Genomic DNA, 13,513 nt, shown 5'->3' with positions numbered 1-13,513 from the left:
CATCTTCCCCCTCATTACCACCTGGATGTTTGTTTCGGGTGCCTGAAGTTTGTTGAATTTCAATAATTTGTCATTAATGTACTTCTAGAAGTCCCTGCCAAAGATCTCTTATGCCAGTAGTTTGACGGACATATTTCGATTTTGTTATTTATTCATATTTCGTTCAATGCCCTCCATCAGAAAACAGTTCAATCGTTTATTAATTTCCTGATCTGTTACCGTGTACAACTCCACTCAATAAATTGATCGATGTAGACGTTACTACGTGGTAGGAGATAATCATGAAAAATGAGAAATACAACTTTCTATGTTTTTTACCATTTGTATTTGTAACTAATGTTAGGTACTGCAGTTTTGTCCAGTGAGAACATTTTCAAACGAATACAATTAACTGAAAATAATTGAAAATAATTAGCTCTTATATTTCTAAACATCACTGTAGGCAATAACAGAGGAACTCAACTTAAGTGAGTAATTGAATTTTGTTTTCTTGTGCAAATTCCTATCGCGTAAATTCGGAATGATCTGCCGCAGTAGTCGACGAAATGTTTGATACTCTAGGTTTCATTCTATTAGCCCGGATATTGTTCTCATCAAACTACATGGTATTTTCTACATATAAAGACAATTTTTCACCAAATCTTGTAGAAAACAAAAAATGTAGGAGAAAAAAATCGAAAACCAAATAGCCGGTTTTTCCAAAAGACCTATTTTTCTTGTGATGAGAATGATATTTTCATTTCGCCATAGTTATATCTATACTTTTATCAAATGCTTTCTATTCAAGAATGATTCATGTTGGCCTGATAACTGAGGACGGAATAATAAAAATAACAATTCAAGTATTCATAGATTTATTTCATTTAAAAAAATGCACATCAACAGTGCCGCTCAACCCTTACTCTCACATCCACTTAATTGAATGGACAAGATACCAAAAGGAAAATCATAAAAGGCAAGGCGTTTATAGTAACTTGAAAATTATAAATACAAAACGTTTTTCAACAATGTCATCAACATCTTCATTTATTCGTATTCTAAGGAAGTGTACAAAATCTCGACACAACGTAGTTTCGAAATGTGAAAGAATCCACTTGCATATTATATTTGCCAATGTTTTATGAAAGAATAATCTTTGAAGTGTATCCTATTTTTTGGCATTTGAAGGTATGATTTACAGTTGATATCAAGTGCAAACATTTTTGATATTTTTCAATAAAATGATGAACTTTGTCAAAAATCAACTTTTGAAGAAATCAGCACTTATTTGCATTTAATGAAGGGTTATTTTCAATTTCAGCTGAAGCCTGAAGTCAGAATTCAACTCAATCTATGTTTTTGACAAAAAATAAACAGCCAACGTTATAATTCGATCAGCAGAATCAATTCAGACCGTAACAACGTAACGCCTCGTCTTCTTCTGTATCCTCCACATTTCACAAATTCACGTTGGTGATCTCATATACGGCCTTATATAACTAACCTACTAATATATAAATGACAAACACAATGGTAATATAGTATAGAACTTTTTATATTTTTAGCTATTTACAATGTATCAAATTTCAGCTATATTCAAATATTATAATTAGTCACTTATATCTGAAATATTCAATAGACTCATTAAGTAACAACAGCATATGAAACATTTTTTATATTCAATAGGTGTTTTCAAATACTTATGATAAAAGGAAATGAAAAATATGGCACTAAATACTAATAGGAAGTACGCATCTAACAAATTTCAAGTTAAAATATTTATACAGTACTGAAAGAACTTCGCCCATTTTATTTCAGAGTTATTTCATTACTTATTATTTGCAGAATGAAAAACGGAGCAAAATAAATTATTTATTTGGTGAAAATGGGAAATTGATGTGTTAACACCATTACCACGTGTCAATTCCTAAAATTATCTAGTTCAAAAAAGTATGAGGTTATTATTATATTAATATTTAATTTCAAATATTAAAAAGTTTTCGCAGTTATTTAGAAATAAAACTATATTTGCTGTTGTTCATTATTTTCAATCGTGAATAAATGAACCTGTGAAAATAAATTGATTCTTAATTCATGGACAAATACACTGGATAATCTAGAAGTATACCAAATATAGACGAATTTAGATTCCTTCCTTTCAATTCCTAAATACATGAACAAAGCAGAAATAATAATAAGTATGACATTTAAGGGTATGATATACCAAGAAGAAGATTTTAAGCTGAAAATTTTATTTTTCACAAAATAGATGGGCGAAGTTTAAACTTCCCTTATTATATAGTCTAAAATCTGGAGACTTGCTATCTGCATTTATCGGCTAAAAAAATAATACTTGATGTAATTGAAAAATGCATGATAGTGAATTACTGTCAGGTGTATAATAGATATACATGGGACACTTCAAAATGTAATAAAAAAACTGATAAAAACCCATTAGCATTTCAAAACTAGCTCAAAAACTTCATTTTCAACAAGATTCTCTCCAGACCCAGGCAGCGTTCCTCACATTGAGAGTTGACTTCAATTTTGAATCTGATATTCACTCATTTATTCATCTATTCATTTTTTAACAGATGTATTCAAAGCATGGAGATCAGTTCATTTGATAAAAATCAATAATTCATAATTATACAATTTTCACACTTTAAATTTTATATAAGGCACGTTTCACCACACTGTAACTTCATCAGTCCGACTGGTCCGTCCTGGACTGAAGTTATTGTGTTGTGGAACGCGTTTTGAATAAAATTGTAGTACGAAAATTGTATAATTATCATAATATCATCTGTTTACTTGAGAGCTGGCAAACATTTTTGGTTACAATCTCTTCATCATATATGAATGTAGGCTTTCACAGCTGGCGTCAATGTTTTGCTCGGTTTCTGGGTTTTGCCGTGGTCTTCTTTGGTTGCAATCTCCAAACGTTTCAACTGTAACTGCGGTAGCCATCTTCAGTGGCGTGGTCGAAGTACTCTTCTTAACGTATCAACTGAAGCTCTCATTTCTGCCATGTCATTCATAGTGCTGATTTTTCGTGCTCCTTTTGTAATGGCGGGTTCGCTCGTACTTCCCACGCTATTTGGGTGCCATTCAGGCTTGGACTCCAAGCCTGAATGGCACGAAGATGACTTTCCACCGATACGGAAGTTACATGGATGCGGGAGTATACAGTTTATATCGGTCAGACGAAAAGAAGCATTGGTACCCGCCTAGTCGAGCACAAGCGGAGTTGCCGATTGGGACAGGCCAAGAAGTCTGCAGTGCCTGAACATGCACTGTTCCACGGGAAACACTAGATCCTTTTCGAAAATACCGAGAGGCTAGCAACTTCGAATCATTATTCAACAAGAATGTATTTAGAAGTCATTGAAATATACTAACAACAAGAAACCTTCAACAAAAAGGAAAAGAGAACATATCTACCGAAGATCTGGCACACAGCATTAAAAAGCGCCAAAACGAAGCCATGTACGCGCGAACCCGTCATTACAGAAAGTACGTGAACAATCAGCACTATGAATGATATGGCTCCGTGTATTGGGCTACCTATTGGGCGCGGCCTCAGGTGGCGGATAGAGGAACGGCCAGGGGACTGGGAATGGGTGTCCTGTCCGGGAAGCCAATATGTGGCCTTACGAATGGGATCGCCGGACTCCTGATCAGTGGCAGAATGTAGGGTGAGGGGAACTAAAAGGCCAAAAGCCTTTGCGAAACATACCACCGTGGACCAGCCTACCCAAGCTAAGGTGTAAGGAATCGTGCCGACAGCTGAATGGCCGCAGGGTGCTGCCGAGGCCAAAAGGAGAAAGAGAGCGAAAGAGGCAGGAGTGGCAGCAACTATAAGTGCACCTTCCTTTTTCCCCACTCCACTTCCAAAAGCAAGGGCACTTCCTGCGGCAAGCACCAAGATCTTCGCTTTGAATAAAGGAAAAGAACCGGCTGCCCCTGCAGGAAAGCGCCCTTACTTGAACACCTCCACTAGGGGAACCCCAGGAAAGTTGAAGAAGCCGCGCAACGACACTAATGTCGCTGCACCTTCCAAAACTTTCGCGGTACGGCGCTCCGTGAGATACCTCAAGGTTGTCAAAGAGAGTGTGTGTTCGGCGAGTCTTCACCTACACCTGCCGATATAAAGGAGATGTTTCCTAGTGACGTGTCCCACTTCCTGGGACAGGATGAACGATGACCTATGAGGTCAACTCTTCGAGAGGATGTACAATGGGTGACATGTGGCCTAAGTACTGTGGGTATACACTCACCCTCCCTACTTTACATATACAAATGACATGTCAGGAATGAGAGCTTCAGTTTCAGTTGATACATCAAGAAGAGTACTTCGACCACGCTACTGAAGATGACTGCCGCAGTTGCAGTTGAAACGTTTGTAGATTGTAACCAAAGAAGACCACGGCAAAACCCGGAAACCAACCAAAACAATCTCTTCACCATTAACTCTCAAAATACACTGGATCCAATCTTTAAATATATACCTGCAGTTTGTTCCTGTTCCAATTTTGGGTGATTGAGGGGAATTTTTCGGGCAATCAGACATCTTCCATTTAAATTATTTTTTATTTTTTCAGCAGATATATGTAGATATGATTCTTTCAAATCTTAGAGTTATAGTAATGAAACTGATTTGATAGATGCGCTGTGCGAAACCTAAAGTTTTTCATAGGACTATCATGATACAAATATTTTTTAGTGTAAGTGAAATTGGTCGGTGAACACCACTGCTTGTGGCACATGCAGTACAGAACGTACATTTTGGTTGAGTTCAGATTTCCAGGGTTTATTTTTCTTTTTCATCAAATTGGCATAGCTGGATAGACTGTACAATATACTACTGAAAGAATACATCAGTCTGATATAATTCAATTTACGCATAAAAGTTGATGGTGTTTTATCACGCGTCTCCGAAAGAACGCTACCACTTCGTTTTTTTGATAGAAAGGGGACTTGCGATACCTTCAAATTATCTGTTAATTTTGAAAATGGGATCAGCCGTTCTCGAGTGACTAACAGTTTCATATCCATTATGAGAATCCTCAAACAAACGATAAATATGAAAGTTAAAAAAACATCTAAACTCATGGAATTTTTCCCCAACACCAAACCGTTATTTTAACACTTTGATATGTGTTTCGATCATCAAGTGATCATCTTCAAGAGTTTAATCTTTCTCTTGAAGATGATAACTTGGTGATCGCAACACCTGTCGAGGTGTTAAAATAACGGTTTGGTGTTGGGAACAAACTCCAGTAATGGTGTATCACTACACCAAAGGTTCCAAACAGTGAATCACAAGTATCTAAACTCATTTCAGTTCATTCCTATAAATGTTGAAAATGTTGACCATTCACCATTCCTTGATGTGAGAAATGAATTTATAAAGAAACTTCATTATTATAAGGACGTGAGTGACGAACATTTTGAATTATTTTTATGATTATCCTCTGATTTCAGGTTATTAAAATGAATATAAAAAACCTAAATACTCAGGAACAGTTGATCCGATAGTGTTAGATAGAGGAATGAATTACCTAAACCGAAATATCATAAAACACCCTTTTGTTGCGAAAAAAAAGGAAGCACCTTCTCATCGGTGAAAAATTATGCATCACTATTTTATTTCTGATCGAAAAGTACTACGCTGATTTCTTGTACCGTTCAAAACTTGAGAGAGGGGGGGCTTTTTACAGAAATACTGAAATTGAAATTGAATGTATAAAAAATCGAGAGAAAATTCTTTGTTCTCCTTTCAGTTCGAAAGAATTTAAAAACAATCTCCGTGTTATACTAAATATCAAATCCAGGTATGCCATTTGAGTTGAAGAGCATCGGAAAACTAATAACAGTACGAAAATAGTGATTGTCTCGAATGACTTTGTACGTTGAAAATCGAAGAAACCCCGTTTCCGGTAAAGAATTGATATTGAAATTTTCGAAAACAAACTCTGGAAATCGCCTGAAAAAATTTTTCATAATTTTTACCTTACAAATATCGAGCTAATGTGTGGAATACCTAATAGAATTTCGTTCCCATCATGCTATATTTTTCGCATCGTTTATCAGCTGTGCAAACTTCATCTACATTTTCCTAGAATCAGTCAAGTACTTGACGTTAATATCACGTAGGTATTATGGAACTATGAAAAATTAAGCAAAATATGAATACATACCACTCCAATATAGAGTACACTTTTCTTTAAGGTATAATATCTCAGTTCTGTTCAAGTTATTATACATTAATATATAAAATACATAAATTTGTTACGGTTTTTCAACAATACCCTTATTTGAGGACATACGGCATATGAAGGATGAAAAGGTATTCAAATTAAACAAAAAATACGTTGGAATGATTCCAAGATTTCAACAAGAAAATGAAGGGAAAAGAGAAAACTGCTTTCAAATACGATTTATCTCAAATCAATTTGAGTGTCAAAAACTCAAAAGGAACATTTACACTCGACAATATTCTCACCGAATAATCTTCAGTTTACGTAGATTGATAAAATCTATATTAAAGATTGTGGCCGGCGAATATGTTTTAGAAACCTGATGTGTAATAAGTTCAATAATACCTGGGCTGGAATGTTCCGAGCCTAAGAAAAGAAACGCGTTTTTTTTGTTCAAAATTGGCTTACATCAATGTAACCTTCATCAAGAGCAACAAAATCATTCCGTGGCCGCTCTAACATTTCAATACCACTTTTGTAGAACGATTCATCTTTTGCCTCAAAAAAGGCCTCAGTTTCAGCAATAACCTCTGCATCTGAGAGAAATATCTTACCGGTGAGCATTTTTTTGAGGTCTGCGAACAGCTAGTAGTCGCTGGACTGAGAATTTTAGGACCAAGTGGCACCCACGGCCTGATGACTTCGACAATTGCGGAACTAGTCAAATGTTACACCCATGCTCGATCTTTAAAGAGATGGGATGGAATCAAAGGATGTAATCTTGCCAGGATCACCTTGGGCGACCCTGGGAAGCTGGCGCCGAAGAAATATCTGGCGATGACCAGGAAAAATCTACGCCTTACAGTAGGATTTCTGACTGGTCACTGTCAGCTAAGGAAACACCTACATAATATGGGGCTAGTGGACACACCTCTATGCAGGATGTGTGAACAGGAAGATGAGACTGTCAGGCATGTCCTGTGCGAGTGCCCGGAGTTATCGTCAATAAGAGAGTGTGTGTTCGGCGAGTCTTGGCCTACACCTGCCGATATAAAGGGGATGTCTCCCAGCGACCTGTCCACCTTCCTGGAAAGGACAGGATGGACGACGACCTAGGAGGACAACTCCTCGGGAGGATGTACAATGGGTCACATGTGGCCTAAGTGCGTGGGCTTACACTCACCCTCCCTACTCAACAGATACAGATACAGCCAGTAGTCGCTGGGAACCAAATTTGGCGACTATGCGTTGTCTTGATTAAGCAGCACTTTCTTTCTCTTCAAATGGGTTTGTTTTTACGCAATTTTGGCCTTTAAACGCTCTAATGAAGCTATATAATATTCACTGTTGATGGTACTTTCCTTTTCAAGATAGTCGATGAATATTACACCACGCACATGCCAAAACACCAAGGCCATAAGCTTTCCAGCCGATTGTTTTGCTTTCGGACGATTTGGACGAGGTTCACCAGTTGCTCTCCACTCAGATGACGATCGTTTTGATTCCGCAGTGAAGTGCTGGATCCATGTTCCATCTATTGTCGCATATCGACGCAAACATTCCAGTTTGCTATATTTAAACATGACCAAATAATGCTCAGAATCATCAAGACGTTTTTGTTCCTGGTCAATAGTGAGCTCACGCGGCACTCACTTCGAACAGAGCTTTCTCACACTCAAATGCTCTTGCAATATAAAGCCATCAGGTTGTTTTGATATTTTTACACTGTCAGCTAACTCACCTAACTTCACTTTTCGATATTTAAAAAGATTTTGCGGATTTTTTAATGTTTTCTGGTGTTATTGTCATGTGGACGTCCACTGCGTTCTGCATTATCGCTGTCTCTACGACCACGTTTGAAGTTAGCAAACCAATGTTTAATTGCTGATGGAGCAGAGTCATTAGATTTATAATATTGTTTAAGCTGGTACCCCTACGCTTTGAAATTTTTTGAAGTGAAATATTTCAATATGATGAATTTTTGAAGTAACACATAGTATATGTTACTATAAGTAGAGGCGCTGACATTAAAAAAAACAATTCTAAAACGTTTTCTCGTAAGGGGAAGTGAAGTTAAATACTTCGAATTTGGCGATAATTGTTTCTTTCACGATGGCCACTTTCTTCGCATCGAACAGTATAACTAAATTTCAATCATAGAAAACTTGAAAAACTTTCTTTGTAATCAAATACTTCTCATTCAGCTAGCGAAAATTCTTGATGAACGATTAGAACACACAGTTTTTTGAAGTCTCTTCAATTGCCTTATGTCCCCAGAAACCAATTTAAAAATCCTAGGTAGCTATAGGTTAAAGCTTGAATATATTTTTCATTTCAATAAGACAGATTAAAAATTGAGCTATTACTCAAATATGGCACCAAAATGGTCAATTTTTTTAAGTTTATGGGAAACCACATCAACAACGGAACCTCTCATTGAAGGAAGTCGAAGAAGATACTACAAACACCAACTTGATCGAATTTTTACATGATTCAGGCACGTTTGGAAAATGCCTCGTATACGAGCAAAAAACAACATATTAGCTAGTATTAGCATGATTTTTCAGTAAATATTTCCAAATATTAATTAATGATAAAATGAGATTTTGAATTGTGAGATTGATATTGACGTATTCATATTTCAAATCTATATGAGCATCAGGTTTTTGAATTCGAATATTATTCAAATAAAGCAAATATTTTTTCTAATGACGAATAAACATTTATTTCCGAGACGTAACACGTAAGCAAATGAAAATTATGCACTTAACTTTCACCCACTGTTTGGGAAAAAATACCTTTATCCGAAAGAAGTGTTTTTCGAATGTGAATTTGTGCAGTTTGAGAATAAAAAGGTAATACTTTTCTGAGTGAATTTCTTTTTTTTTTTTTTCATCCATTCTCTTCAGTGGCTCATAATACGCAGTTACTTCTCGGGGTGAACTTTTTAGTTTCTCTGCAGAAATGCAGGGAAAAATAAAATAATATTTAAAAATAAGCTATTTACTGACAATAACAAATACTTACAAAAACATTTTGGGAAGTAATCCGAAATAAAAAAATATATAAAAAACATTTTTTTAAAATACGCGTGCGATAACCGACAATGGAATATACTTTCTTTCAATACTGCAATTAATTATTATGAAATGTACTTGCTAAAAAACGATGATATTTTACTCGTTTAACTGTTATCAAATAACAGTGCATTGTTGGCTATTAATAAATAAATTAGAGAGTTTACTAGATAAGGCCAATGTCGTTCATCACTAGCAGTGATGTGACGTTAGAATTCCAACCGTTACTTATCAGTTAAACATGTCTAACGTGGAGAAACATTTACAATTCACAGCCTCAAGCAACGAAATCCTATTTCTATACCTACTGTTATTCACCACTATCCTGTTTGCGAAACAGCAGCAGAGAAGAGTTTATAAATGTCCTGATAAATGTTTCTCTTTCTAGCAATCAAGTTCGCATTCATTCATAAGTGCAATTACTCTTCAGCATTGCTTCTCACAAATTGGTGGAATGAATTATTTTCATTATAGAATATTCATTATAAAATGAAGTGTAATGTTCACGTCACTTTGGAATTACCATAAAAACAGATGATAGCAGTTGTTAGAACACCCCATACATCATCACTTATCGAATATGGCACAAGGTCTCAAGGTCTCGGATTTATCGACTAGATTGATCTCGAGTGAATTTATCAAAAAACTGGTTTTCTTTGTAATTTTGATAATCGAAAATATAATCTTGTGAATTAAAAGTATAGAAAATAATGCAAATGGAATTGAACATTTTATTCCAGCATATGCCTTTTGAATCCTCATTTTGAAGTATGAGAACCTGGGTTAATATACATTTTTCTGAGTGACTTTGTTCCAGCACTTTATTTCGATGCCGACTTGACTGGCTAAGTTCCAGGACAGAGCATTTTTCATTAAACTCAATTAAATCTTTCCTGTCTTTTTGTTGTATGCTTCTTATATATTGGGCAATATCTCTCGGATTTTGTTTTCTCAAAGCGTAGATCCAAATTAGTTTTCCATAAAAAAGAAATTGTATGGAGAAGTTTATATCAGTCTTAGTAACTGAAACAAATTACGAGTTTCTAGAAATTTAAAACATAGGTACGATAGGGAATATGTGAATGTTTGTGCTAGCAAAGTTGGGAAATAGGAAAATGAAACAGTTCAATTCAAGAGATTTTGACTCGAAAAAGTATCTTCGATGTGATAGTGTGGTGAATTCTTGTAAAAATTATAAATCCCATATACGAGTACAATGAAATAAAAAATATTTTAATTATTATTATTTTATAATTTTGTAATAAGCAGAGCATTGGTAAAAGCATTCAGAATTTTCAATTTTAGAAAAATTGAGAAATTGAAGCAAACATTGTTGGAGAATATAGGTAATGTTTCTGTCATTGTCTGTAAATATAAAAAATCAAATCTGATAATTCAGGTCGAAAAAATACAGAATTGTAATATGAGAAGAATAAATAATGTCATGAAAAAATTATCATGAAGTATAGATAAAAAAGTTAATAACTGAAAACGAATATGTTGTTCTCCAATATGTTTTCCGTGCATTTTACGTATTTGCAAAAATTTCAATTCAAGAAACTTTCTTATGCCCTTTCAAGAGTTCTGTACAGTTTCATGTTTATTATTTTGAATTTTCAAACCGATATTTTTCAGTATTCGGCATATTCACACTTTTTTCATTTATCCTCTCAACGACATTTAGATTGATATTTAAAAAAAACTATACTTATTTTATGGTCATCAACAATTTTCTGACTCTCAACAAAAAATAAGTTGTGCCAAAAATGTTTTTTGTTCGAAGAGTAACTTCTGATTACATGTAATCTTATGAATGTATTCTTCATTCCCATTCCAAGAGAAAGAAAAATCCTGAATGATAATATGAAAAGGGAGAAAGGTTACATATTTTTATTTTTTGTTTGTTGTAAAAATTTGGACTGAAAGTTGAACGTCATATATTTCTACTTTAATCTCGAAATGTTCACTTCAAATCGAAAATTTCGAATTATGAAATAGAAATATTCGATTTGAAGTTGAAATTTCGAGTTTAAAGTTGAACTTTTCGAAGTCGATATTATTCAGAAACAAAGAATGAAAATATGTGGCCTTATTGGCATGCTTATTGGTAGTCAAAACTTTGCATTTTGGGTGTCTTGTTTCTTAGGAAATGAAAATTTGTGCTCTCAGTCTAGGGTTTACGTTTTTCACAAATTGAATGTTTCTGCTTCACAAATTTTTCTACGTGTTTTTTGCTCGTACCTCAAAGTTGATGTCCGATTATACTAACTTAGGCCAAAAATCACTTAAGGCCGAATTCATTCGTAGTATCTTTTTCGACCAGGCAATTCATGATGATCATCGATTTCCATATCAGCAAACCTCTCTAGCAGCTCCCTTCGGTAGTTCCGACCCTCCGCTTTACTCCTGTCGATAAAGACAGCTCTCCTTTCATCAGGATACCTCCTGCTGGCACCTTCACGTCTAGAATCGTCGATGGGAAGCCTAGCCTTCTCCCGGTCAGCCTGCCTCCTTTCAACCTCTGACCGCCTCTCCAGCAGTAAATCGTCGTACCGTTTTTCTCGGTCCGACCTAGAATCTCGGTACTCTCTGGGGATCTGAGGTTTGTAGTAAGTGTCTGCTCTTGGCGATAGATCATCATGGATTTCCTCTTCAATGGGTTGCTCCGTTGATAGCCTCCACTATATGGCGTTGAGAGCTCTTCTAGATGGACCCCGGTGAGCGGGAAATTCTTCCTCTCTAGGCCGGTGCTCCCGAGAAGGTATCCTTTCTAGTGGGCGATCCCTGTAGTCCTCTCCACCATGGAGGTGATGAGGTATGTGAGTGTTCAAGTGCTCTCTATCTGAAAAATCCTCGTAGCTTCTCTCTTGATCCAGTCGGGCCCTCGTAGTCCTCGTGTGACTCGTATGGAAAGTTGGAACTGCATAGAATATAGGAATTAGTAAACTGGAAAATTTGACAGTTTAAAAAAAAACCCTTTCGGAACAAACAAAAAACCACACACTCTTTACCTGTTAAAGTCTCTTTTGGAACATCTGTCAATATTTCGGGCAGCCGTAATTGAAAAACATGTAACGAGGAGTTCGTCGGAAGAATGCTCAGAGAATAGATGGCAAGTTCCTTTTCAAAGACGCCACACTACTCTAAAATTTCGACAGCAATACCCAAACGTATGTTTATATAATCAAGAAAAGGCTATGACATCTCCCCTTACGAAAATGCCATCTATGCGATCGGTAAAGAAGTCAATTCACGAATTCAGTTATAAATCCAGCAAGGCAACTAGATAAAACTAATATTGACAATATTCTATGAACGACCAAACTGATTTGAATAATTTGTCTCTTGTCAATATTTTCTCACCAGAAAATCATACTTAGAATCAATACTCGTGCCATTAATTTATGCCATTAATTTTATCAACATGCTTCTACTTGATATTAGTAGATTATACAATAAATTTGATTTTCCAGGAAGTTGAATTAATTAATTGTCTTACTGAACTTCAAGTAGTCAATAACTAATATTGGAGAATAGTTCTATCCGATGATTTTTTTACTTAGCAACCGATTGAAATAAATCACACACTAAATGTTACGGTGAAGGATACTCCAATGTAATAATGAAAACCGCCACTAAATCGGTTGAACTGTTTTTTTTTTAAACTTGGTGTGCACAAAGGCATACGAATGACAAAAATCATTGATTTGGGTGCTACTGCATTAATAAAGACATTCCTGAAATATCTTCCTGGTACATACGGATATCTCTCACACTTAAACTATATGTATCGAATTTGAGTATGATCCAAAAATAGAATGATACATTCGTAGATCTAAATGGTTACAGGATTTGATTTTTGGTAGAAAAGGAACATCAGTTCGAATATACAGAAAATTAATTTTTTTACACCAATTCTTTGGTATTGTTGTAAATCATGCCCGAAAGAAAATAACACCGGCCGCCGCTGGTAGCCATAAACCAGGCGTGACGTGAATAAGAGCGCGCGAGTGCACGATGATTCCCCGCCACCCGAGAAACAGCAAGAAATGCTACCGACTTCGACAGAACTTTGGCGAAATTTCGACAACATTCGATTACGATATTTAAAGGCTACGAGGATGTCAGGACAGTCAAATCGACGTTACAGTACGGTACATGAAGTGATCTACTAAGGCCATATACATTCAAATAATAGTTGAAGTTTTAGTTGAAGTATTTGTGTATTTAAAGTGAAATAAAGTTAAGTTTGAT

General features: G+C 35.6%; 1 protein-coding gene across 7 annotated transcripts in view; it reads right to left on the bottom strand.

The window, feature by feature from the left end:
- Positions 1-837: 837 nt before the first annotated feature.
- The window catches only part of Ca-beta (Calcium channel protein beta subunit), a 483,978-nt gene continuing 471,302 nt past the window's right edge, over positions 838-13,513 (bottom strand). For 6 of the 7 annotated variants that reach the window (XM_074172644.1, XM_074172646.1, XM_074172648.1 and 3 more), the window contains one exon: positions 838-12,179. In XM_074172644.1, the coding sequence (XP_074028745.1) occupies positions 11,941-12,179 (239 nt within the window). In that variant the 3' untranslated portion in view covers positions 838-11,940. The remainder of the gene's footprint in view (positions 12,180-13,513) is intronic. The other variant, XM_074172649.1, reaches the window with a different exon arrangement.

This window comes from Leptinotarsa decemlineata, unplaced genomic scaffold (genome assembly GCF_025532065.1).
Source record: "Leptinotarsa decemlineata unplaced genomic scaffold, Ldec_3_MD MMD2_tig00000133_RagTag_RagTag, whole genome shotgun sequence".
In the NCBI taxonomy this organism is placed as follows: Eukaryota; Metazoa; Arthropoda; class Insecta; order Coleoptera; family Chrysomelidae; genus Leptinotarsa; species Leptinotarsa decemlineata.
The sequence above is the reverse complement of the archived record's forward strand: the minus strand, read 5'-3'. Positions and strand labels throughout refer to the sequence as shown.